Source organism: Protopterus annectens, chromosome 3.part1, assembly GCF_019279795.1.
Source record: "Protopterus annectens isolate FY-2018-M chromosome 3.part1, PAN1.0, whole genome shotgun sequence".
Classification (NCBI taxonomy): domain Eukaryota; kingdom Metazoa; phylum Chordata; order Ceratodontiformes; family Protopteridae; genus Protopterus; species Protopterus annectens.
Window position 1 is genome coordinate 1833281264 of NC_056732.1, and position 26670 is coordinate 1833307933.

At 39.6% G+C, this 26670-nt stretch overlaps 1 protein-coding gene across 2 annotated transcripts in view; it reads left to right on the forward strand.

The window, feature by feature from the left end:
- Positions 1-26670, forward strand: part of LOC122798724 (gastrula zinc finger protein XlCGF26.1-like) — a 135609-nt gene that overhangs the window by 17918 nt on the left and 91021 nt on the right. The window contains exons 1-2 of one of the 2 annotated variants that reach the window (XM_044067823.1): positions 5681-5800; positions 25474-25600. In XM_044067823.1, the coding sequence (XP_043923758.1) occupies positions 5789-5800; positions 25474-25600 (139 nt within the window). In that variant the 5' untranslated portion in view covers positions 5681-5788. Of the gene's footprint in view, positions 1-5680; positions 5801-25473; positions 25601-26670 lie in introns of those variants that run through there. The other variant, XM_044067822.1, reaches the window with a different exon arrangement.

Here is a 26670-nt window from a genome sequence, read left to right on the forward strand (position 1 = left end):
CTAAAAGGAAATCACCTTTGATATCCAGGAGGGGATTTTTTTTTCTTAGAAACAACCAAACACAATGCCCTGGGGTGAAAGGAAACAAAAAGCTGATCAGACTTATGAATGGTCTTATTTTTATCCAAATAGTCCCTGAGCTGTATGTGGACATTTAAGGCATGTAAGACCCTCCCACTAGCAGACTGAAGAGAAGGTAAAAAGGAAGAGAGTTGTACTGACTGATTCAAGAACAACTCATATGTACTACCTTGGGTATAAAAGAAGGATTAGTATGAAGGGACACCCTGTCCCTGTGAAAAATCAAATAAGGAAGAATGGCCTTAAGGGCTTGGAGCTCAGAAACCCTCTGAGCAGAAGTCCGATCCAGCAACAAAACTGTCTTCCAGGTGCAATGTTGCAAAGAAGCAGAATCTGCAGGCTCAAAAGGAGCTGAAGTCAATTTTTCCAAAATGAAATTAAGGTCCCAAAAAGGAGAATGTTTCCTCAGAAGCCTAATATGCAGGAAACCTTTAAGAAATTGTTTGACCTCAAAACAAGAAGGCAAAGTTGGACTGAAGAGCAGACAAGTAGAAATGACTGACAAATGGTCCTTCTGTCCTGGTTATGAGCATGACACCATGCAGAAATTGTTTTCCATTTGGACATGTAAGAGTTTCTGGTTGAGGGTTTCCTTGCGTCCTGTAAAATCCCGAGCAAATCCTCAGAAAAAGAGGTGCCGGAAAGGGATCAAAACCATATCAACTGCAGTGAGAGTTGAAGTGTGGACAAGTGAGGATGGATGAGAGACCCCTTGCTCTGTGTGAGGAGATCCAATTGGTGCGGTAACTTCTGGTGATTGCTCCTAGCCAGATGCATTAAGAGGGGAACCAGTGCTGTCTTGGCCAAAAGGGAGTAACTAGCAAGATTTTTGGGGAGTTCAGCTGAATCTTCTGAAGGACTCTTGGAAGTAGAGGAAGGGGAGGGAAAGCATAAAGAAACACCCCCTTCCAAGGAAAAGAAAGGGTGTCCATCTTCCATGCCGGATGGCATGGAACTCTGGAACAGAAAAAAATACTCCACTGATGGATAATATCCAGAAACACATCTCTGTGAAGCATCCATTTGTGAGTCTGTGTTTTGGACCTGCTCAGAGAGTCTGCCACTAAACTATGCTCTGAAGGAATGTATACTGCAGGAAGCATTAACTGATTTCTGAGAGCTACCTCCCAAGCCTGAAGCATCTTCCTGCAGAGGAGGTAAGATGTTGTGCCCCCCTGCTTTTTGCCATACCACGTCACTGTAGTGCTGTCTGTGTGTACCTTCAAGGTGTCCAAAGAGAACATGGGGTGAAAAGCTTGAAGGGCCAGAATCAGAACTATCAGCTCTTTGATGTTGACATAGTCTGACTTCTAATAAAAAGGCTAAAGACCCTGAACTTTCAGATGACCAAAAGAAGCCCCCTACCCCATGTCTGAGGCATTGTTGAACAGTTCTTGAGAAGGGGCTGGACTATGAAAGAGCAGGCCTGGAGTGAGAGCAAACTGTTGCCCCCACCCCTCAAATTCCTTCTTTAGAGGTACACTGAAATTCAGAGGGTGACAATGCTTTAGCCAAACTGACTTGAGGTACCACTGAAGCTTCCACATATGCAATCTGGCCAGAGGAAACATTGGAGTAGAAGAGGCCATGAATCTCAGAGCTTGAAGAAACTCCCTGGCTGGCATGACAGAGGAAGAATTGGCTGAAAGAAGGTTGTCAGTGACAAAATTTTGGAGGCAGAAGAGAGGCCAGCATTGTCACTGTCTGAATCCCGCATCCAAGAAACATATGATCCTGAGAGTGAATCAGGGTGGACTTTTGGAAGTTGATAGTAAACCCCAGACTTTGAAGAAGAGAGATGGTGAACTTCAGATCCTGTAACAGGCAACTAGGAGAAGGCACATGAAGCAACAGGTCATCCAGATAAGGGAAAATCTGAATGCCTTGGAGCCTGCAGAAGGTAATCACAGGAGCTAGGCATTTTGTAAATATCTTTTGGGCAATAGAGAGACCAAAGGGCAAAACAGAAAACTGAAAATGAAAGGAAGAAACAGAGAAATGTAAAAAATTCCTGAAAAGAGGGTGAACAGAGATATGCAGGTAAGCATCCTTCATATCCAAGGACAACAGAAAAGCCTGGGGTAACAAAAGAGGAAACTGGGTTTGAAGAGTAAGCATAAGAAAATAAGGGACCTTGAGAAAGGTGTTGAGCTGGGAGAGATCCCGAACAGATCTCAAAGTGCCCTCCTTTTGAGGAACCAGGAACACCCTGGAATATAAACCCTTTCCCACTTGGGAAAGGGGAACAGATTAAATGGTTGCTTGGTTTACTGGTGACTCTAGAACCTCTGGGACATGAGGAAGTTGAGGAATCTCTGAAAAAGGACGGATAGACTTCCATACCATGAAGTAACCCTGACGGATGATAGAAAGAACCCAAGAGTTTGAAGTGATGAGACACCAAATTGGAAGACAAATGGAAAGTTGAAGGGACAAAGGAACCTAGTCTAAAAGAAGGGGGTGAATTGTCAAAGAAAAGCAGGCTTATCAGAAAAAGGAAGCTTCTGGGCCAAAAAAATCTGAGAAGCCTTAGCAGAGAGGGCCTGCTTCCCACTCTTCCTGCCCTTGGAGGCTTGGCGGGGTTGCCTGTGAGTAAAAGCAGATATAGAAGGATAATTCCAGTGGAACCTAGGGATAGGAGAGACAAAAATATGTTTAAGGTGCCACAAGGCTTTGCCTTTCGCTTAAAAAGACTTAAACATGTCCGCAGCAACAGTACCAAAAAGACGTTTATTATCGAAAGGAGCATCTGGCAACTTGGCTTTAATGCCCTCAGGCAGAGATTGAAAACAAAGCCAAGAATAACACCTCATGAGAGACCCAAAAGCCGCAGCCCTAGAAGAGGCATCAGCAACATCATAGCTACACTACCTGAAAAAGATAAAGCAGAGGATTTGCCGTCAGAATCACGAAGGTCAGAAGTAACCTGATAAGCCTCAGTAATCAAGGCCTGAGCATACCTGGTCTTGTGGGTTTGGTAATTAATAGCCCTAAAGGCCAAAGTAAAATTGACAATCCTCAGGAACTTTATAGAACCTATCAGGTTTCTTAGGAGCAGGAGGCTGAGAATCAAGAGGCTTGGAAGCAGCAATTGAAGTAGCTAACATGGCAGCCAACACGGGAGGAACTGCATCTGGAGTAAGAGTATCTACCTGAAGAAACTCCTAATATTTCTTTGAATGTCAGACAGTTGAGAAGAATCCCACTTAAAGGAATCCATCATCCTGGCAATTGTGTTCCCAGAAGACAATTCCTCAAAAGGAAGCTTAGGGCTAAGAGACCATAACCCAAAGGCGAAGGTATCTGTGAAGAATAGGACAAAGCTCCCTCATCAAACACTGAATTCTCATCTGAGGAATCCAGTTCACTGAGCCATTTAGAAGGGGTAGAGGTCCAAGGAGGAGTGGGTACTGAAACCACTTCAGAAGGCTTTAGGGCCATTAAGGCAGAAAACAAGTGCTGAGTAAACTCTTGCCATTCCCTTTGAGGATCCTTAGGATGGACTGAAACATGCTTCAGTTTTGGTCTTTTCTTGCAAGAACATCAGCCCTAACAACTAGCGGAGGTTCCGACATTTGGCGAGATTTGATAAGAGAACGCAGAACCTCCTCCCAGACCAGTATCTGCAGAATCCCTCTAGGTCTTGAAATAATCAACCATGGTTCCCCCTTGATGTCTGGAGCAGATGCCTACAAAGCCCCAGAGGAAGTGCAGAAGGATGGGTTCATGCTGGCCTCTAATAGGGCCATAACAGAGGAATCGACATAGATGCCAAATGACCTACAGAGCTATTATCTGCTTCTAGAGGATGTCCGGTGGAGGCTGGACAGCTAAAGAATCCATCCAAGACTTCTTGGCTGCCTTCTTACCTAGCAGGAGTATCTCAGGGTTAATGGATTCTGCCATGGCACCCTGGGCTATTTGTTAAAGCTGTTCGTTTTCAAGATAAATGGCCATGGAAGATAAAAGGCTTCTGAGTGTCTTAGGCATAAATGCCTTACAGATTCTACAAGAGGTATGGTCGTGTGAAACATCCAAACAAAAAAGACAGTGTTCATAATGGTCCTTGAACTCTAAGTAGCAAAATAAAATCCAAGACCAAGAAGATAAATAAAAGTACAACTCCAACAGGACACTTATCTGGTGGCTAAGTATTCAGTAACAAAACTGGTGTGGAAGACCAACCTGCAAAAACAGGGTTCAGCTCTGACACAAAGAAGTTCTAGATAGTTGCATCCTTGTGTCCCTTTTATGTCCTACGTTCTGTGTGGGGATAATAAACGTGATGTACAGCTCATACAAAATCATTAGGCTTTTATATACTGGCTGAATGTTGGCCTGCCATGCTTAGGAGAGCCCTTCTGTTTTGGGTACTGCAGCAGTGATATAGAAGGACATTTCATATCATTACAACTGTACATGGCTGCAGACAGACTGGATTGTATAGTACTGTTCCTTTGTTTTATTCATTTACTTATTTATATTTTACTGCCCGTTCCTTTTTTTTATTGAAATAGCATTTATCTATTTTATTGCATTACTCCTTTGTTTTATTAATTTTTTATTTTTATTGTACTGCTCCTTTGTTTTATTCACTTATTTTTTATTTTACTGCTACTTTTGAAACGGCTCTTTTGATTTGTTTTTTATTGCATTGCTCCTTTGTTTTATTAATGTATGTATTTTTATTGTACTGCTCCTTTGTTTTGTTTGTTTTTATTTATTGTAACAGCTCTTTGATTTATTTGTTTATTTTTATTGCATTGCTCCTTTGCTTTATTAATGTATGTATTTTTATTGTACCACTCCTTTGTTTTATTCATTTATTTATTTTGTAGTAAGTGTGAGAAGTAGAAAGGACATTTGACTTGGTTTATATTGTGCCTACACCAAAATGGAAAGTGGTTTCAATAAAAATGGTGGTATTTATGTCCGAATAGTTGTGAAATAACTACAGTGTTCTGTGGAGCTGAATTTAGTAAATACTGTATATAAAAGCTGTCAAAGCAGAACCAAAATAAACAGAATAGGATCTATAACCTGGGCAGAGTGCTTCTTATTATGTTAGTATTCAAATGATTTCAGTGGTCTCTATCACTCACAAAGTTGATATTTATCTTTTTACTGACTATTGATTTGATCATTTTGTACCCATGACTTTGCTTTATGAAGGACTTTATAATCTTGACTGATCAAGTCTAAATCTGAAGATAAATAATTATGGCTGAGGATGTATGCTGAATAGATTTGCTGTGCAAACAGCACAAGCACAGGGCTGAAACAGAGATAGTGTGAGAGTGATAAATGTAGCGAACAATGTAATGACAGCATTATAGCCTTTCACTTAGAGATTATTTTTGTGCCTAACTTACTGCTTTTGTTCTTTTTTTCTTGGCTGTTTACTGTACAGAACTGCAGTATTTCATTTTACTAGCTGTTGTAAAATGTATAAATTGTTCAGTAAATCTTGACAAAACAGTTTTATCTGAAAGACTGCCTTATCATTTATTTATAAACCCTTTCTTTTTGCTCCTCCTTTAGATCTCTGGATCTTGAATATTAATGAGTCAAGCTGTATTTCCTGGAATGTGAGGCAGTTTAAGTTTCAGAACTGACTGTTTAGTTTGCAGAATCTGTTCTTTTGAACTTAGAAGTTCATTCTTTAAACACAACCATCATTGTTGATGTCCGAAACAAGGTTAGAGCTATGAAGCTGGAGGTAAGTGATTTAACAGCATTGCTGCAGTGGGACCTTAAAGTGTGTGCAGATACTGTTATTTTAACTTTGCATTTTGTGTGGCAGCATTTTGCATCCCTGAACACAACAGTCAGTGCTGATACATGCGAAAGGTACAGAACTGGGAAGTTGGAAGGAAGGGACATTGCCACAGGGGGTAGTTGGTATTTTTTGGGGAGATGTAATTTTCGACTTTATTACTACATGCTGTATACCAGCTGCTGCTATCCTTGAACTCAGCGAACAGTATCTGTGACTGAAACAGGATTAGAACCAGGATCTGGAGGTATGCATACCCACCATGCACCCTGCTCCTATAGGGAGAATCACTATTCTGTTGGTTCATAGGTAGGTCCTATCCTATTGACGCAAAGGTCTTTATAAGCCTAGCTGTCTGTACCCAGTATAATACTAGAGAAACACCATGTAAAGATCTTGCCTAAACTTGAGTTCTTAGTTAGCAATGACTTATTTTGTTAATCACTTCTGTGAGTCCATCAGGGGAAAAAAAAATGTGAGTAATAATTCAAGTAACTTCTTTGAAGGCCTTCACTCCCCATACAGTCCCTGATGACTTGAAGACATTTTTGAATGAAGTAAAATGTGTTTATGTTGTTCCCAGCAGTCTCTCATTAGAACTCCTGAAGTTTTCATCTAGTTCACTAGCCTAACCTGTCAACATACCTTATCAGTCACTCTGTGACGGAAGGGCTTTTTTGTTCTTTTGGAAACCGGTATTCATTGTAGTATTGCAGGGGCAGAATGATACCGTCTGTCCATTCCTGTCTGTGGATGTTAGTATTCATCAAGAACTGTGCTGGGCCACTAAAGTTCACAAGTTATGTTAATGAAACCATTAAATTACTATATAATCTCAATCCTTATTCAGTAGACTGACTGCTGTTTTTTTCAGCAAATAATATTATTGATTACAAACTATAAAATAATATTCATACCTTGCAAACAAGACTCACTGCCTCAGACTATATCTTAACACCAGGAGAACAAAATTCATATTGTTCATACCCAAGTTCTGGCTGAACAACTGTGCGACTGTATTCCCCCCTTCTTCTGTCCCTTACCTTCAAAGACCTGCCTAGTGACTGCTCTAACTCCACTCATGTGGCTCATTCATTCCATCAGTGGTTTGAGCCGGACATGCTCAGGCTAGCAAGAATTCTTCAACCTATTTGTTTCTGCCTGGGTAGCCCTATTAGCCCATTTGCTTTTCCTTTGGTCAGAGTTGGCTTGATGGGATGTGAGATAACTTTGGATCTAGTGGAGTGACTTGTCCTCCCCCCTGGAGCTCAGAATCTATGCAAAAGCTTCCTTGAACTCCACGGTGCTGCCTACTTCAGGGTGGCATGTGTGCCTCTACACATGTGCTATTCCCAAGGGCTGTTTCTGTGCAAGGCCCTGCTTGGACAGATGTGGTCAGCAACCTTATGCTACGTCAGTATAACAGCTAATGCTTTCACTAGGTGTCACCCAAGCAGAGAGCTAGAGCCACCCCTGTATGCTCAGGATGGGCAATCTGGCAGTGACCACTCGCTTCCATCATTCCTGGGCCATTTTTTCCATCAGTCATGCCACTAATCAAACACAGATTGTTTAGGTCACAGTCAGAGCTTCATACCTTTGTACAATGAAAGTGGTCAGCAGAATAGCTCTGTTTGATCAAAATATTTTCATCTGTGTTCAATTTAGATTGAATTAAGTCATTATATTACTTAGACTCCTCTCCAGTTGATGAAGTCAGCTTCACAAAACATCTTGACGGTTTTCTTTACAACCAGTTAAAACTTTGATGTACATGTAAATAATGTTATCAGCACCAACCTGAAACGTGGAATATTCTAGAAAACTGAACCACCCCTTATAAAGCTAGAATTTCTACTCCAAATTCATACTTGTCCCCATCTGTTCTATACTCTGCCTAGCTTCTTAAGGGGCTGTTGGCATCCCTTCAACCTAAACCCAAGAAGGTTTAAAATAAAATAGCTCTATTCTTTGCTGGTCTTTGTGGCAAGACACACCGTTGTCATGTCATGTGCGACCTACATTTGTTAGAATTTGATCATTTTACTAATATAAATGCATTTTGTCTACAACCTTTTTATAATTTTCTGATGCCATCAAATGGAGACAAATTACTTCAGCTGAAGACATCATTTGGTAAGTTGGTCTCTTTGACTAATCCAAAAATAAATTTGGTGATACTAAGTATTGTTTTCCCAGATGGAAATAGTTTCTCCCATATAAGGTGTGTTGTAGCTCAGAGAAACGGACTGAAGACAGCATTAATCACCTACAAAGTAATGGGCGTTGTGATTATGGCATAACTTTTTTTTTGCTGTTCTTCATTTGCCTTGGTCATGTTGTTTAAAATGTCACTTTTAATTTTCTTTTTATGTATTTATATTTGTTAATTTGGTAACGGACTCCTCTAAAGTGTCTCTTGATTTGTGACCCAGATCACACCATGATAATACTGTGTATTTATTTAGTGTTTAGAAAATGGACTTGAAGGCTCATTGGACCTCACTGAGTACTCAGTGTGTTACAGAGGGGAGAATTAACGGTTCAGGGGCTCATTGGACCTCACTGAGTACTCAGTGTGTTACAGAGGGGAGAATTAATAGATCAGGAGAGTCTGGTAAAAACAAAGTCACTTGTTTATGGCGCAAAGTCCATATGCCATTACTGAAATCTTCTACAGTAGCTACCATTTCCTTTCTGCTTGCTAAGTATGGCTCTTAAAAAAAACATGGTTAATGAACAGGAGAAAAAAAAAGAACTAAGACAAGTGATTACAGCATTAGTGGTTATGAGGTGCTGTGTTTGTGTGTGTGTAGTCATATGGCCGTGTCTTGTAATGCTTTGCACTGTGTACATCTAGCAGCAATGGGATGAAATATATTATACTGGCTAGTACGTTTGCATTAACTCTTTCATTTGATCACAGACATCTGTGCTGCACACAGTAAAAAGATTGTGGCTACATTTGAGTGTTTGTGTGCGAGTCTGTCTCAGTGGGGGAGTTGTAATGCACATGCCCGACAGCAGTGAGCTAAGTTAATATTACTTTGGTTACTATTTATGCACTTATTCATTTGCTCACAATTGTACTTCTGAGGTGAACACAGCCAAGAGCACTCGTGTGTTTGTGTGTATGCACTTGTGACATTGCGTGTGTGTGCAAGCGCACTTGGCAGACAGTACAATCAGTACTTAAATATTTACATGTTATTTTTGTGAATGTAAAAATACTTCCAACAATTACATATTGTACACTAACTGGCATATGAGGTAGAGAAGCTATTTTGCATCAGTAATATAAATAAATATATATATATATATATATATATATATATATATGTATTTACACTAAGAAAGCACAAAACAATTTAACAGCCAATTTTATAATTGTAATAATGCCCTCCATGGTAGATGGTACAGGGAAATAACCTGGTAGGGACTGGAGGCCGTGTGCCTGCAACACTGGATCTTACAACACCACTGGGTGGTCTGTTATTTTCTTGTAATATCTTCATAGGTGTTTACTAGGCTAACAACCACAAGCACCTCTTTAAACCTAGCCATACATCCCAAATCTCTGACAAGTTCTTCTACCCTTGATAAGTGTAAGCATGAACTTGGGAGATGAAACATTTACAAGCAGGGGCCTGGGAGATGAACCATTTACTGGCTGCCTTTGTCCATTACAGACATAGGTGCCAAAGCAGGGATGAATTTCCTGTTCCACACCCAGTTGCCCAAGTTATACTTGAATAGTGTTAGGGAGGAACTCTCCTTCTCATGGTGGGAAATGGGTTTCAGAGCAGGGGTAGTCTGTGGGATGCATACCTGTCTTTCCAGCAGGTCCTATTTATATCGCAGGCAAGGTTTAAGTCTTTAGAATGGGTAATTCTGGTGCTGTGTGTTATGTGGACATGCAGGAGGTCCACCAGGGTGGGTCTGACAATACCTTGTATGACAGGCTTAGATCTCCTCTCAACAGCCTGTAGGAGATAGCATACAGGGATAGGGCCTTGTGGTGGTCTGCATTGGACATGTTACTTTTGCCCTGTATTCTTCTAGTGAAGAACCTCTGTGGACATTCCAGTTGTTGGATATGGATGGTTAGTTACATACCAAAGGGAGCATTGTATTCATTGATAGGGCTGATGAATGCTGAGTACAGTGGAACAATGACTTCCTTGGACCTAGATGCCATAACTTTGTTTATAAGTTGTGCAGCATAGAATGAGTTCCTCCTGCTGTAGATACATGATGGTCAAAGGCTAGATTACTGTCTATGTGTCCCTACATCCATGACTACTGGGTCATCTCTAAGGGATGTGTTGTCAATATGTTAGTTATCTTGGGTGGATGACTTCCCAAAGTATACTGTTATATGCATTTCTTAGCATTTAGTTTTAGTCCACTTCAGTTATTAATGAGCTGAATGAAGTAACACTATAGAGATCGTTAAATGGTGCTTGATGAGCTGGACAGAGAAAGGGGTGTGACTGCAATATGGTAACAATTTTTATATTCTCCTGGGTAGGGCCCCCAACTTGAAACTTGATGGGGGCTTTCCAAATGCTTATAGGTTCATAGGTAGGTACTAAGCTATCGGCTCTAGGGCCTATATAAGCCTAGTCAAAAAGGTACCCTGGCTTTGCCACCCAAGAAAATTATTTTCCTGTGGCCCTGTCGAGCACAGCCACAGAAGTGATCCCCAGGGTGAATTTCCTGTCTCCCATCCAATCATCAAGCTTTTTCTTGAAGAGTGCTAATGAGGAGCTTTGTTTGATGTAGATAGGTAGTTTGTTCCAGAGCATGGGAAGTCTCTGGGACAGGAATCTATCCCTCCAGCATGTTCTGTTTATTGTAGTGACAAGATTTAGCTCCCTAGAGTGTGTAGCTCGGTGGAATTAGGATTTCTTTAAGTGGAGCATGTCCAACAGCTCTGGGTTTGACATAGCTTTGTATGTTAGGTGGAGATCGCCTCTGAGTAGCTGATATGCGACGGAGTAAAGCTGGAATTGTTTGAGATGGTCTGCGTAGGGCATCTGTTTGAGACCAGTAATCCTCTTTGTGAGGTATTTCTGTGGTCTTTCCAGTTGTTGTAGATGTCTTGTGAGGTACATACCAAAAGAGGCGTTGTACTCTATAATGGGTCTAATGAGTGATGAGTAGAGGGGAGCAATGACCTCTTTTTTCCTGGATGAGGAACCTTCTGTGATGAGGTGTGCCATGTAGAAAGATTTCCTGACTACTGTGGTGATGTGATTATCAAGGGAGAGAATACTGTTCACTTGTGTCCCAAGGTCTCTTATCACACTTTCAAGTAGACTACCGCCTATGTGGTAGTTCATGGGTACAAAGATTTTACCAAAAGAGATGACAATGCACTTTTTGGCATTGAGCTTGAGGCCATGGCTTTGACACCATGCATCTGTCTCAGTGAGGCCCTTTTGTAGGATATCCATATCGTTAGGCATTTTGATTATGACTCCTAGTTTGCAGTCATCTGCGAACTTCGTTAGCCAAAGACCTTCTGTGTTAGCCTGTACTTCTTAGAAGTAGACACCAAACAGGATAGGACCCAGGATGAACCCTCTGGTACTCCACTTGTCACTGGTCTGAAGTCGGATTTGGAGTCTGCTACTTTTACAGTGTGGGTTCTGTCAGTGAGCCAGTTGGCAACCCATCTTGTGACATAGAGAGTTATACCTAATTTCATGAGTTTATCTATAATTCCAGAGTGGGGGGGGGGTGTTGAAAGCCTTGGCGAGATCTAGATAGGTTGTATGAACTACCTTACCCTCATCTATGGCTTTGGTGACTGCTTCAAAGAAGTCTATCAGGTTTAGGAGACATGATCTGCCTTTTACAAACCCGAACTGGGTGGGGTCCAGAGTTTGGAGATTACCAATGTCATTGTTTATACATTCCATGATTATACGTTCTATAGCCTTGCAGACCTGACTCATCAGGTTAATGGGGCAGTAGTTTCCGGGATCCATGGTGGCTCCCCCTTTGTGGAGTGGGATAACTGTCGCTGTGCACCATTCAGTGGGAACAAAGTCTGAGGTGAGGCTGTGATTGAACATGGTACTTAGGTGGGGTGCCAGTTCTGTAGTTTGTGTAGAACGCAGCCTGGGATGTTGTCGGGTCCCATGGATGCAGCACCGGCCCTGATCAAAGTATAAGCAGAAACCCCAAGCTGGTGTTTATGAAGCAGTTATTAGGCTTTCTGGTGATCGGCAGTTTCCAGGAAATAATGTCCCTGTGCTGCTGCTTCTCTCACCATGAGCGAAACAGAAACGCTTATCCCAAGAGGACTACTGAGAGGCAGAATGTGGGCTTTCCAATAACTGGTGAAAAATGGGTTAATATCCTAATAGCTGCAGTGTGCACTAAGCAGTTAGATATGAAAGAGGGGGTAACTTAAGCTTTAACTATATAAGTGGAGAGGCTCTAATTTTAAAAGAACAAGATAGATTGGAAAAGGGTGGACACTTTGCATTACAGTTTTATGGAAAACTGTGGGGCTGCCAGTAAATGTAACTAGCTGAAGGGGAGTGATTTCACAGAATGATAATTTTGTGCTTACTGCCAGTAACCAGTAAAAGTGGAGAGGGAAAGAATATGTGATCAAATTAACATAGGAGGTGGGCAACTGCAAAGACAATCGAGTTTAAATTTATATGCAACTCACAAGAGACATAGCTGTGGTTCTCTTTCCTAGTTTAAATATGCAATTAAAAGCAGAATACAAGTAAAACACAGTGTAAAGAAAATGAATCACAGTATACAACAGAGTAAAGCAATAAAATGTCACAAAATACAAGAAAGCAAAAACAAACTAACATTTCCCTCACAGCAAGTTGCGGCAGAGTCTGGGTGAGCTTTTCTAGTAAAGCCTTGGAGTGTTTTTCCCCCTTAAATAGAAGGTTTAGTTCCTAGGTCCACCCTTTGTTCGCAGGCAATTAACCTGTTCTAATTTCTGTGTGACTCACCATGCAATTAAAAGCAGAAAACAAGTAAAACAGTGTAAGGAAAATAAATCACACTATACGAAATAGAAGAAGGTATGCAGAATGCCTGCCATCTCGAGAATTATTGCTTCTGTACATCAACTGCCACAGTTAAATGTAAGTCAGGTGGCTAAATATTATATTTGTACATAATTTTCAGTATTGTGGGACTTATTACAAAACTGAGCACATTTGTCTTGATTGTTAAACAACCATTAGCGTCATACATCTCTTAGCATAAAAAATCTGGACAAGACCAAAAATAATGTGAGGACAAAAGCCCAAAAGTATGGACAAATTTTAAATACTGTTATAAACTTAGAAAGTGGTTATAATAAAATATTTAATGTTAGCATACATTTTTCTGAGGATATGAAACCTGAAACTCAAACGTTTGTCATTATTTAGTGATTTCAGTTCTCATTGATTTGCCAGAAGTCTACATTTTTTATGAGGAACAGGCCAAAAATATGAGCCAAATATCTAGACCGTTGAAAGGTATGTTTAGAATAAAAAAATTGAGAAACAGCAAGTTCACATTAAATGTCCTCTCCAATGATGCAAAAATTGAATCACATGACTTAAAATCACATGACACAAAGCAATCTTGCATTGTGATTCTGTTTCATTAAATATTTTGCCAAAACTGAGTTTCAGATGCCCAAACAAATTCTCTATAAAGCAACCATGTTTACCAGTCAACACCTGCAAATTTAACTTGTACATTTTTTAAAGTAATAATAATGTGTTGAAATTAATGCTTTTGTTAAACACAGTTTGAATTGTGTGATCTAAAATTAACTTTAGCACGTAGGTGTGTCGATAAATTTGTTGCCCACGCAAATGGATGCTTTTACCAGGTCTGTATCATATAATCAAAAACACTAAGTCGAATGCTTATTAGTAGAATACTAATGAGTGAAAACCCTAAATGTCGAGCAAATGTTTCAGCAAATACTTTCACAAAAACATCACCAAATAAAAGCCATTGTACTGGGGGCTACACCCCCACACCCCACAATGTGGGGGCTCCACCCCCCACCCCACCAACTAAATAAACCGACTCCGAGATCACACTACAGTAGGGAAAAGGGCAAATCCCAGATGATGGCTGATTTGTTTTTTTTCCCCGTGAAACGTTTCGCTGAAATGTGCGTTCGACATTTAGCGTTCAACAAATAGTGTTTTTGATTATATGATATAGACCCCGTTTATCTATGTAAAATGCTGGGCAAGATCAGCAGGTTGCCCAATAATGTAGTTCTTTCATTCAAAACAACAAAGCAAAAAGCCTGCAAAACCCATTGTGTGGATAAATGTACCAAAAGGTAAAAGTAAAACTAATTTATTCACTTTAGTTAAACTGTTTCATCCTGTGTCTAAGGATTTCACAAGAACTAAAATTGAGCAACAATTACCATTGATTGTTACACACTGTACTACTTGCTAATAGTTTCTTTTAACTTTAGTGAAGATTTATTTTTGTAACATACAAAAAACATACTATCTTAAGCACTTGTTTATGCTATGAATAAATGGAAAAGTTTAAATTGTGTAGTAATATTTTTATTCGGTATTTATTTGTGAATGTGATTTTAATGTTTTTTTTTACATTTTTTGATGCATGTAATTGTTACCTAACTTTATGATTGATTGATTCACTTAATTGTTAGTCTGTAGTATTTTTACTTCATATAAAATGAAGACATTGTTGTTCAACTTTAGTTCTGATGATGTCATTAGGCATGATGAAAGCACTAAAATAAATAAATTAGTTCTACTGTTACCTTGGGTGACTATATTTATCCATACAATGAGATTTGTGTGAATTTTGCTTTGTTGTTTTGAGTTACTAGCCTTTTAGCATAAACTATTGACTGGGATTCTGCAAATCAAATTATGATAGCCAGTTTGGGCGCTATAAGCACAGTGGAGTTGGTAATTGGTTCGGACTGTTACCGTGGAGCCGTGCCTACTACCATTGATGTGGATTTTGTCAAGATTGGAATTGAATTTACACAAGTAGTTCACCTCCTTACCCAATTTGTGCAAAATATGTTGCACACTTGTTCTACAAGTATGAATGTCGCCGATGAACTCAGTTTTATTGTGCTGAGAATGACCACAGAGGAAGCAATATGAGGTCACTAGTACAGGAGAGTGCAGGTGATTCTTTAAGCAAAAGCCCAAATTGTTTATTGAGAAATAATGGTGATGTAGACTGACTGTTTCAGGAAATGTTTGTAGTGGAGCCTTTATTAGAGTAGGATGTGAAGATTTCAGTTAATCTTTGGATAACTGGTTGTTCAAAACTTTCTCTTTCAGCAGTTCAGGTGGTGATCAGGGGGTAAAGGGATCCCTGCTCAAACAACTTGACCAGTTTGAGAGGAAGTTTACCAAGCTAGTAGCTTACAGCTTGATAATGCTTTCTTCTTAGAAAGTATTAAGAATAATAGAATTTGAAAAGGATTATGGACATGGAAATTTCCCAGTGGATTAGACCCTGATTTGAAGCTTTACACTAAACTGATTAGCATGTTCGACCACCATGGATGTGAACTGATGAGAGTGTTATTTAAGGACAATGAGTGTAAGATCCACAACTTATTTTTAGAACTTGAAGGTTTGAGTGGTAACACTAAAAATGACTTTTTATGTAACGTTCACCTTGCACTATTAGAGACCCTCCACTATTATAGACACTTTATAGAGCACCCCATTAGTGTAGACCCCGTTTAGAGCACCTATTTATACCACAACCTTCCTTTTTCTCTCCCCAGTGTGAAAACAGGATTTAACCTAGCATTGTGGATGGTTAGTCTCCCTCCATTTGTCCTACCAGCCTGATTGACCTGGGTAAACTGAGGCAATGTAACGACTGCCTCATATACACTGACAACCCCCCTTTCCTAAATCACTCAAGTACAAGTTGTGAGAGATGCTTCTATACTAAGAATCTGGAATCCTTGCTCTTTTGTGCACAGAACAGTAACATTAAACAGGTTGTCAGCTCACATACTAGACCTCCTATGCAAACCATGCACTCAGCACATAAGCCATTATATGTGGAGTACTCACCAGAAACCTACCTAAACACCTGAATGGTCAGGAATCTTAGAATTTGTTTATGGTGGTCTATAGTTCTGGGCACAAGGACAGATGTGATTGTTAAAAAAAGCTTTGTAAGGTGAATTTGAAGGGTTTTATGGAATCAAGTTGTGTAATAGAGGGGGTAGGTCACTCCATAATTTTGCTGTTGTGTGAGAGTACAAGCATTGTCTTTGACTGTGTCTCTGTGACTTCAGTGCTGTTTGGACCTGATTGACTGAAATGCAGTTAGTGATCAAATGGAAATAAAAAACAAAAAACAGTGGTGTTTTGGCACCCACCAAAAATAACACCAAAACCCGTCATTAAGCATTACTGAACCTCATGGCTTACTGTGCCAGAAGTTACAGATCAGCGATACCTTGGAATGAACATTTACTCAAAGTGATTTGGTCATTTTGACTGATGATGCAACACCCCAACTGCATGTAAAACTGGAAAAAAGGGAAATGATCGTAAAGAGAACAATGCCTCTTGATCAGCAACTAACATTTGTCACACGTACAAATAATCCCAGAAACAGCATAATTCTACCAAATAAATACTTAAACCTACATCTCGTAGAAACCAGGAAAGCCCTGGCATTACAAATGATAATGCCTGAAATCTAATACTGTTTACCGTTATTTTCACTCCATAGTATCAGGTAAAACCTTATATGCAGTTGAAGAAAACTGTATTTGATATTTGTACTGTAAGTTGCACATCTTGAGAAATATTCAGTGTTATTTAAATTGTTAATTATGTGACTAATTATATGTTTTCATATTTCTGGAAATGTCTCAGTAAATATGCACTCAGAGAGGAATTTCTTGCCATCATATGAAAGATTATGCCTGGTTAACAAAAGTATTGTAATAAGCAGCGATGGTGAAGCGGTAGCATTGTTGCCTCACAGCAAGAGGTTCTCCTGTTCGATTCTCGGCTGGAGCGCCTTCTGTGTGGAATCTGCATGTCCTCCCACAGTCTAGTGCCGTTTGAAAGACATGCGTAGAATGGGGCGTGCCTTCACGGAAGGTTGGACGTAAAGCTGGCACCTTGGCACCCGTAAAAATAATCTACTGCCAATCATTAGCAGACCGGAGTTCCGCTGTGGCAACCCCTAACCGGGAAAAGCCGAAAGAAGAACAACAAAAGTATTGTAGTAACATGTTTAGGCAGTAATGTAATATATGACAATTTGTTTGTGAAAGTCTAGCAAAAACATGTAATTCTCCGTTTGTGGGAATTTTAATATTTTATAGTATTTATGGAAAGACTTTGCATACACCGAATATTATCAATGAAAATAATGCTTATTACTAATAATGTTGTATTTCTATAGTTTTAATAGCTTTTATTGTTCAGAAAGTAGTTACATTTGTTTATTTTATATGCTTTTCAAGTTGATTTTTTTTAGAAAATGCTCTGGAATGCAAGGATGTGTGTTGACTGCTAGACATGTGATATCCTACACCGTATAAGTGTGAATGAGCTAGAGAATATCGCTGTTATTTAGTACAAAAACATTAAGAATTAGTAGGATATGTAGATATGTGACATCCTACACCATATAAGTGTGAATGAGCTAGAGAATATCGATGTTATTTAGTACAAAATCATTAACAATTAGTAGGATATGTAGATATGTGACATCCTACACCGTATAAGTGTGAATGAGCTAGAGAATATCGCTGTTATTTAGTACAAAAACAGTAACAATTAGTAGGATATGTAGACATGTGACATCCTACATCATATAAGTGTGAATGAACTCGAGAATATCGCTGCTATTTAGTACAAAAACATTAACAATTAGTAGGATATGTAGACATGTGACATCCTACACTGTATAAGTGTGAATAAGCTAGAGAATATCGCTGTTATTTAGTACAAAAACATTAACAATTGGTAGGATATGTAGACATGTGATATCCTACACCATATAAGTGTGAATGAGCTAGAGAATTTCGTTGTTATTTAGTACAAAAACATTAACAATTAGTTGGATATGTAGACATGTGACATCCTACACTGTATAAGTGTGAATGAGCTAGAGAATATCGCTGTTATTTAGTACAAAAACATTAACAATTAGTAGGATATGTAGACATGTGACATCCTACACCGTATAAGTGTGAATGAGCTAGAGAATATCGCTGTTATTTAGTACAAAAACATTAACAATTAGTAGGATATGTAGACATGTGACATCCTACACCGTATAAGTGTGAATGAACTAGAGAATATCGCTGTTATTTAGTACAAAAACATTAACAATTAGTAGGATATGTAGACATGTGACATCCTACACCATATAAGTGTGAATGAGCTAGAGAACATCGCTGTTATTTAGTACAAAAACATTAACAATTAGTAGGATATGTAGACATGTGACATCCTACACCGTATAAGTGTGAATGAGCTTGAGAATATCGCTGTTTATTTAGTACAAAAACATTAACAATTAGTAGGATATGCATATTTGTAACCTTAGGTAGCCCTTGAGGATGTAATTCTTGTCCAGTACAAAAATCCATCTGATTGCCAATAACTGCCAGGGTCTGTTCTGCAACTTATTTCACTTTCAAATTATTAGACTGCTCCTACTGTCACAGGTGGTCACTAGGTTAATGACCCTAGGGCCTTGTGTCACTTCCAAATTACTAGACTGCTGCTACTATCATAGGTTCATAGGGTGTCACTAGGGTAATGACCCTAGGGCCTTGTGTCACTTTCAGATTATTAGACTACTCCTACTTATCACAGGTGGTCACTAGGTTAATGACCCTAGGGCCTTGTGTCACTTCCAAATTACTAGACTGCTGCTACTATCATAGGTTGTCACTAGGCTAATGACCCTAGGGCCTTGTGTCGCTTTCAAATTACTAGACTGCTGCTACTGTCATAGGTGGTCACTAGGATAACGACCCTAGGGCCTTGTGTCACTTTCAAATTAATGGACCGCTCATACTATCATAGGTTGTCACTAGGCTAACGACCCTAGGGCCTTGTGTCTCTTTCAATTTACTAGACTGCGCCTACTGTCATAGGTGGTCACTAGGCTAATGACCCTAGGGCCTTGTGTCACTTACAAATTACTAGACTGCTCCTAGTGTCATAGGTTCATAGGTTGTCACTAGGGTAACGACCCTAGGGCTTTGTGTCACTTTCAAATTACTAGACCACTCCTACCATCATAGGTTCATAGGTTGTCACTAGGGCCTTGTGTTACTTTCAGAAGGTTCATAGGTTGTCACTAGGATAATGATTATAGGGCCTTGTGTCACCTTCAAATTACTAGACTGCTCCTGCTGTCATAGGTTCAGAGGTTGTCACTAGGCTAACGACTCTAGGGTCCTTACAAGCTTAGTCTCTTCCTGTCCACTTCTAACAAGTATCCTACAGCACAGGAAAAAGTTATTCTCTTCGCACATCTGCAAAAGAGACAATATTATTTTCAAAGACACAATTTTCCAAGATTATATGTGAAATCCTTCTCCAAACTTGCACCAGTAGCCCAGAACTCATTGTTTCAGATTATCAGGAGACTTCAACAATTAAGTACCTTTAAAGAAGAAGTACTCATTAAACGTCTCCCTGATGAATGCAAGTGATGTGTTTCCACACTGGCTGTAAACTTGCATTTAGCAGTATTTTAATATGTGCACACTTTATTATATGTTTTACCAACATCCTTATGTTCCACTAATTGTACAGATTTTGATCAAGTGTAACAATTTGAAGCTCTTGTTACTTGTCTCTTAAAATACTTTGTATCTAGTAAACACGCATAAATATGGTTATACCTGTGTGTGTGTGCTGTGTTATTTACATAATGATACTTTGTATCTAGTAAACACATATAAATGTGGTTATACCTGTGTGTGCTGTGTTATTTACATAATGATACTTTGTATCTAGTTTGTTTGTGTCTTTCGGCTTTTCCCGATTAGGGGCCGCCACAGCGGAACTCCAGTCCGCTAATGATTGGTAGTGGATTTTACGTGCGGGTTACCAGCCCTGATGCACAACCTTCAACGAAGGCACGCCCCATTCACGTATGCCTCCACACAGAAGACGCTCTAGCTGAGAATCGAACGGGACAACGTCTTGCTATGAGGCGACAACGCTACTGCAGCACCACCACCACAGTTATACTTTGTATCTAGTAATCACATATAGATATGGTTATACCTGTGTGCTGTGTCATTTACATAATGATATTTTGTATCTAGTAAACACATATAAATATGGTTATACCTGTGTGTGCTGTGTTATTTACAGAATGATACTTTGTATCTAATAAACACATAAATATGGTTAGACCTGTGTGTGCTGTCTTATTTACATAATGATACTTTGTATCTAATAAACACATATGTTGTTGTTGTGTCTTTCGGCTTTTCCCGGTTAGGGGTCGCCACAGCGGAACTCCGGTCCGCTAATGATTGGCAGTAGATTTTTTATGTGCCGAGTTGCCGGCCCTGATGCACAACCTTCAATGAAGGTACGCCCATTCACGCATGTCTCCACACAGAAGATGCTCTAGCTGAGAATCGAACAGGACAATGTCTTACTGTGTGGCGACAATGCTACCACAGCATAAACACATATAAATGTGGTTATACCTGTGTGTGCTGTCTTATTTCCATAATGATACTTTGCATCTAATAAACACACATAAATATGGTTATACCCGTGTATGCTTTCTTATTTAAGTAATGGTACTTTATCTAATAAACACATATAAATATGGTTATACCTGTGTATGCTGTCATATTTACATAATGATACTTTGTATCTAGTAAACACATAAATACGGATGTACCTGTGTATGCTGTCTTATTTACATTGTATCTAATAAACAGATGTAAATATGGTTATACCTGTGTGCTGTGTTATTTATAGACAGCCGCGGTGGTGCAGCGGTAGCGTTGTTGCCTCACAGTAAGAGGTTCTCCCATTCGATTCTCGGCTGGAGTGCGGGGAGTACCTTCTGTGTGGAGTCTGCATGTCCTCCCCACGGTTGGGTGGGCGTTCGAAAGACATGCGTAAATGGGCATGCCTTCACTGAAAGTTGAACGTCGAGCTGGCACATCGGCATTCGTGAAGATCTACTGCCAATTATTAGTGGACTGGTGTTCCGCTGTGGCAACCCCTAACCAGGAAAAGCTGAAAGACAACAACATACTTTGTAGCTAGTAAACACATATATATGGTTATACCTGTGTATGCCATGTTATTTACATAATGATACTTTGTATCTAGTAAACATATAAATATGGTTATACCTGTATATTGCCGTCTTATTTACGTAATGATACTTTTTGAATCTAGTAAACACATGTAAATATGGTTATACCTGTATAAGCCTTGTTATTTACATAATGATAATTTGTATCTAATAAACACACATACATATGGTTATACCTGCGTTGTTGTTGTGTCTTTCGGCTTATCCCGGTTAGGGGTGGCTACAGCAGAACTCTGGTCCGCTAATGTTTGGTAGTGGATTTTTACGTGCCGAGTTACCAGCCCTGACGCACAACCTTCAATGAAGGAACGCCATTCACGCATGCCTCCACACAGAAGACCTGTGTATACTATCTTATTTACATAGATACTTTGTATCTAATAAACACATAAATATGGTTATACCTGTGTGTGCTGTCTTATTTACAGAATGATACTTTGTATCTAGTCATCATCATCTTCTTTCGGCTGTTCCCATCAGGGGTCTCCACAGCAGATCACCTGTTTCCATTTCTTCCTGTCCTCTGCATCTTGCTCTGTCACACCAACCACCTGCATGTCCTCTCTCACCACATCCATAAAGTTTATCTTAGGCCTTCCTCTTTTCCTGTTACCTGGTAGCTTCATCCTTAGCATCTTTTAGGTTCATAGGTTCATACTAGGCTATCTGCCCTGGGGCAATTATAAGCCTAGCCCGATTCTGTATGGCTTACGCCACCCCTTGATTTGAGTATACTGTGCCCTTTTTAAGGTTTAGTTTACTGTGCCTCTGTCTAATAGTGACACGGGTACACAGGTATAACCATATTTATGTGTTTATTAGATACAAAGTATCTATGTAAATAAGATAGTATACACAGGTCTTCTGCATGGAGGCATGCGTGAATGGCGTTCCTTCATTGAAGGTTGTGCGTCAGGGCTGGTAACTCGGCACGTAAAAATCCAATATACTCAGCATCCCTCCTCAGCACATGTCCAAACCAACATAATCGTGCCTCTCTGGCTTTGTCTCCAAACCTTCCAACCTGGGCTGACCCTCTAATATACTTATTCCTAATCTTGTCCACCCTCGTCACACCCACTGCAAATCTTAACTTCTTTAATTCTGCCACATCCAGCTCAAACTCCTGCCTTTTTGTCAGTGCCACTGTCTCCAACCCATATAACATAGCTGGCCTCACTACCCTCTTGTAGACCTTCCCTTTCACTCTTACAGGTACTCGTCTGTCACAAATTACAACTGACACTCTTCTCCACCCACTCCATCCTGCCTGTACTCTCTTCTTCACCTCTCTTCCACACTCACTGTTACTCTGAACTACTGACCCCAAGTATTTAAACTCGTCCACCTTCACGACCTCTACTCCTTGCATCCTCACCATTCCTCTATCCTCCCTCTCATTCACACACACATATTCCGTCTTAGTCCTGCTGACCTTCATTCCTCTTCTCTTTAGAGCATATCTCCATCTCTCTAGGGTCTCCTCCACCTGTTCCCTACTCTCACTACAAATCACAATGTCATCTGCAAACATCATAGTCCACGGGGACTCCTGTCTGATCTCGTCTGTCAACCTGTCCATCACCATTGCAAATCCCACAATAAAGCTGGTGACTCCTTATTTTCCAACACTGTAGGATCTTATTGGAATAAACTTCCCATAGACCTGACCACACTAAGCTCACCTCACCTTTTCAAAAAACAAATAAGAAACCATTTACAAACCCACTGGCCATGCCCATGCTCTAATCCTGACTGAGCTCAGCATAGAATCCCCCTCTTTCCAGTCCCTCCCCTTCACTTCCACTGGTTGTTCTCTACCTTTGATCATTGACTCTACTGATCAACTTACAGGATTTTTCTTTTTCTCTTTTTTTCCTTACACTTCCTACATCCTCCATCTACATGCTATATCACTTGCATCTTGCCATATTTTCTTTTTCTACCTTTATACAGATCTCTTCTATGCTTATCTCTTTCCTAATACTAGTGCCCTGGCACAAATTGTTCTATTCTAAATTGAAAATAGTGTAATTTTTATTTGACTCTCCATATGTCAGTTTAGTTTCAATCTTCTTCATTTACTAGTCAGTCTTATTCTAGCAATTATTACAAAAGAAGGTTGCCTCTCCATTGTTATTTTCTTGTCATAATACCTCTGCATTTTATGTTACTATACTACATAATAATTGTTCCTTTATTTGCTTTTATGTTTGTATACTTTTGTTTGTTTTTGTCTATGTTTTGGTTTTTGTTATTTGATTATTTGTTCTCTTTATTATAAGTTACTAGTATGTTAGTGGAGCTTTTCTCCTCGGGCCTCTGCTGAAAATAGACATGTATCCAGCCAGACTAGCCCGGTTAACAAATGTAAAATAAAAAATAAATAATAAAATAAAATAAAATAAGAAAGGGCTCAGAGCTGATCCTTGATGTAACCCCACCTCCACCTTAAACGCATCCGTCACTCCCACCGCAGACCTCATTGCTGTCACACTATCCTCGTACATATCCTGTACCACTCTTACATACTTTTCTGACACTCCTGACTTTCTCATACAATACCACGACTCCTCTCTAGGCACTCTGTCATATGCTTTCTCTAATTCTACAAAAACACAATGCAACTCCTTCTGACATTCTCTGTACTTCTCCATCAACACTCTCAGAGTAAAGATCGCATCTGTAGTGCACTTTCCTGGCATGAAACCATACTGCTGATCACTAATCATCACGTCCCTTCTTAACCTTGCTTCCACTACTCTTTCCCATAACTTCATGCTGTGACTGATCAATTTAAACTCTCTGTAGTTACTACAGCTCTGCACATCACCCTTATTCTTAAAAATCGGTACCAAAACACTTTTTCTCCATTCCTCAGGCATCCTCTCACTTTCCAAGATTTCATTAAACAATCTGGTTAAAAACTCCACTGCCATTTCACCTAAACACCTCCATGCTTCCACAGGTATGTCTTCTGGGCCAACAGCCTTTGCATTCTTCATCCTCTTCATAGCTATCCTTACTTTCTCCTTGCTAATCCATTGTACTTCATGATTCACTATCCCTACATCATCCAACCTTCTCTCCCTCTCATTCTCTTCATTCATCAACCCCTCAAAGTACTCTTTCCATCTCCTCAACACACTCTCCTCGCTTGTGAGTATGTTTCCCTCATTATCCTTTATCACCTTTACCTCCTGCACATCTTTCCTAGCTCAGTCCCTCTGTGTAGCCAATCGGTACAGGTCCTTTTCTCCCTCCTTAGTGTCCAACCTTTCATACAACTCTTCATATGCCTTATCCTTGACCTTCGCCACCTCTCTCTTTGCCTTGCACCTCATCTCCTTATACTCCTGTCTACTTTCTTCATCTCTCTGACAATCCCACTTCTTCTTTGCCAACTTCTTTCTCTGTATACTCTCCTGTACTTCCTCATTCCACCACCATGTCTCCTTGTCGTCCTTCCTCTGTCCAGATGTGATACCAATCACCTTTCTAGCCGTCTCCCTTACTAGCTCTGTAGTTACCCAGCTATTTGGTAACTCTTCACTGCCACCCAGTGCCTGCCTTAACTCATCCCTGAACTCCACCTCACAATTACCCTTTTTTAATTTCCACCACTTGATCCTTGGTGCTGCCCTCACACTCCTCCTCCTCTTCTTGATAACCAACGTCATCCTACAAACCACTATCCTATGCTGCCTAACTACACTTTCTCCGGTCACCACTTTACAGTCTCCAATCTCCTTCAAACTGGCCCTTCTACATAAGATATAATCCACCTGTGTGCATCTTCCTCCACTCTTGTATGTCACCCTACGCTCCTCCCTCTTGTTTCTAGTAGGCACATATAAATATGGTTATACCTGTGTGTGCTGTCTTATTTACATAATGATACACTGTATCTAGTAAACACATATAAATATGGTTATACCTGTGTATTGCTCTCTTATTTACATAATGATACTTTGCATATTTTCCACTATAATAATGACAATTTCTAAACAGCTATATTGTCTAGTGTTGTTTTAGAGATTTTGCATGTGGAATCCCTATGAAGCAGGCTGTTCCTTTTCAACATTCCCAATTAGCAAGGAACAAATGTAGAAGTAAGAACATAAATACAGGAGAACAGATTTGGCACTACTAAACATGGCAGTAGATGAATGTCATTTAAGTAGCAGATGTTAACACTGCTTGTTTTGAAGTGTTTATATTTCCAGAACAAATGTTATACCTGTTTTTTTTTTTTATCTCAGATTCCAGAAACTTTTGAAGATGTTGCTGTGGACTTTTCAATGGAAGAATGGAAGATGTTAACCAAATGGGACAAACTGCTATACCAGGAGGTGATGGCACAGAACTTTGATCACATGGTGTCTATAGGTAAGGATGGTGATCTTGGATCTAAACATGAAGATGGTTATAGAGAACGGTGAGCACATGGTATATGTAGATAAAGAGTATGGTTCCAGGGCCACACAACATGATGATCTACCAGGCAAGGAAGTAGTGTTAATCTTCAGTCTGTTTCTAGAAGTATATAGTAAGAAACCATCAGATAGATGAAGTTGAGTTTTGGAATGTGCTTTCACCTGTAAACAGAGGCTTGTGGGATGGTAGAGCATTCTGATTTTAAGGGAGTGATCAAAGTAATGGATTTTATTGTGTTGCTCAGAGGTGGAAGTAGAATTTTAGAACTTTAACATTAATTTTTTTTGTAGGAATGTCATTCTGGCTTTAAGGAGGAGCCAGTTTGCTTTGTATGTTCTAATACAATAGCAATCATTCAATTGGTTGAGATGGATAAAGCTAAGAACTTTTTTTTTCACTTCTCAGTGAAAAACAAGCACTTTGTGATGAACTGAAGTTATAAATTTGGATGCTGTGTTCCAGTCTGTGGAGAAGAATATATGGAAGATTGGAGGATATATGTGCAATTTTAAGATGTACTACTTTTTGAGACTGAGGTTTGATTTGAGATTGAAAGGTTACGAACTGACCAATCAGAATGCCAAGGTATTGTTATTCCTGTACAGCAGGAAGTAGAATTCCATTGGGATCTACAATCGAGAAGTGATTGCGGGGGTGGGGGTTATTTATTTATTTATGTTATTTATATATTTATTTATTTTTGTGGTGGCAGCCAATGTAATGTTAGATTATTTTGATATTTATTTCTAATTAATTTTCTTATGACCAGTCCTTTTGTGAGGAGAAGTCAAAGTGAAGTGATATTTCTAGTAATGAGGCAAATTGTTGTGATGAAAGGAAACAATATCATTAGTATATAGTAATAAACTGATGTGTAGGAGGTAAGTGTGAAGTTGATTAATAAACAGGAAAAAAAAAGAGGTGCTAGTATAGAGCCTTGGGGTACTCCTTTGGAGAGAATACCAGAACGTGACTAATGTGGCCCTGAAGTAACAATGAATGTTTTGTTGGAAGGTAATTTT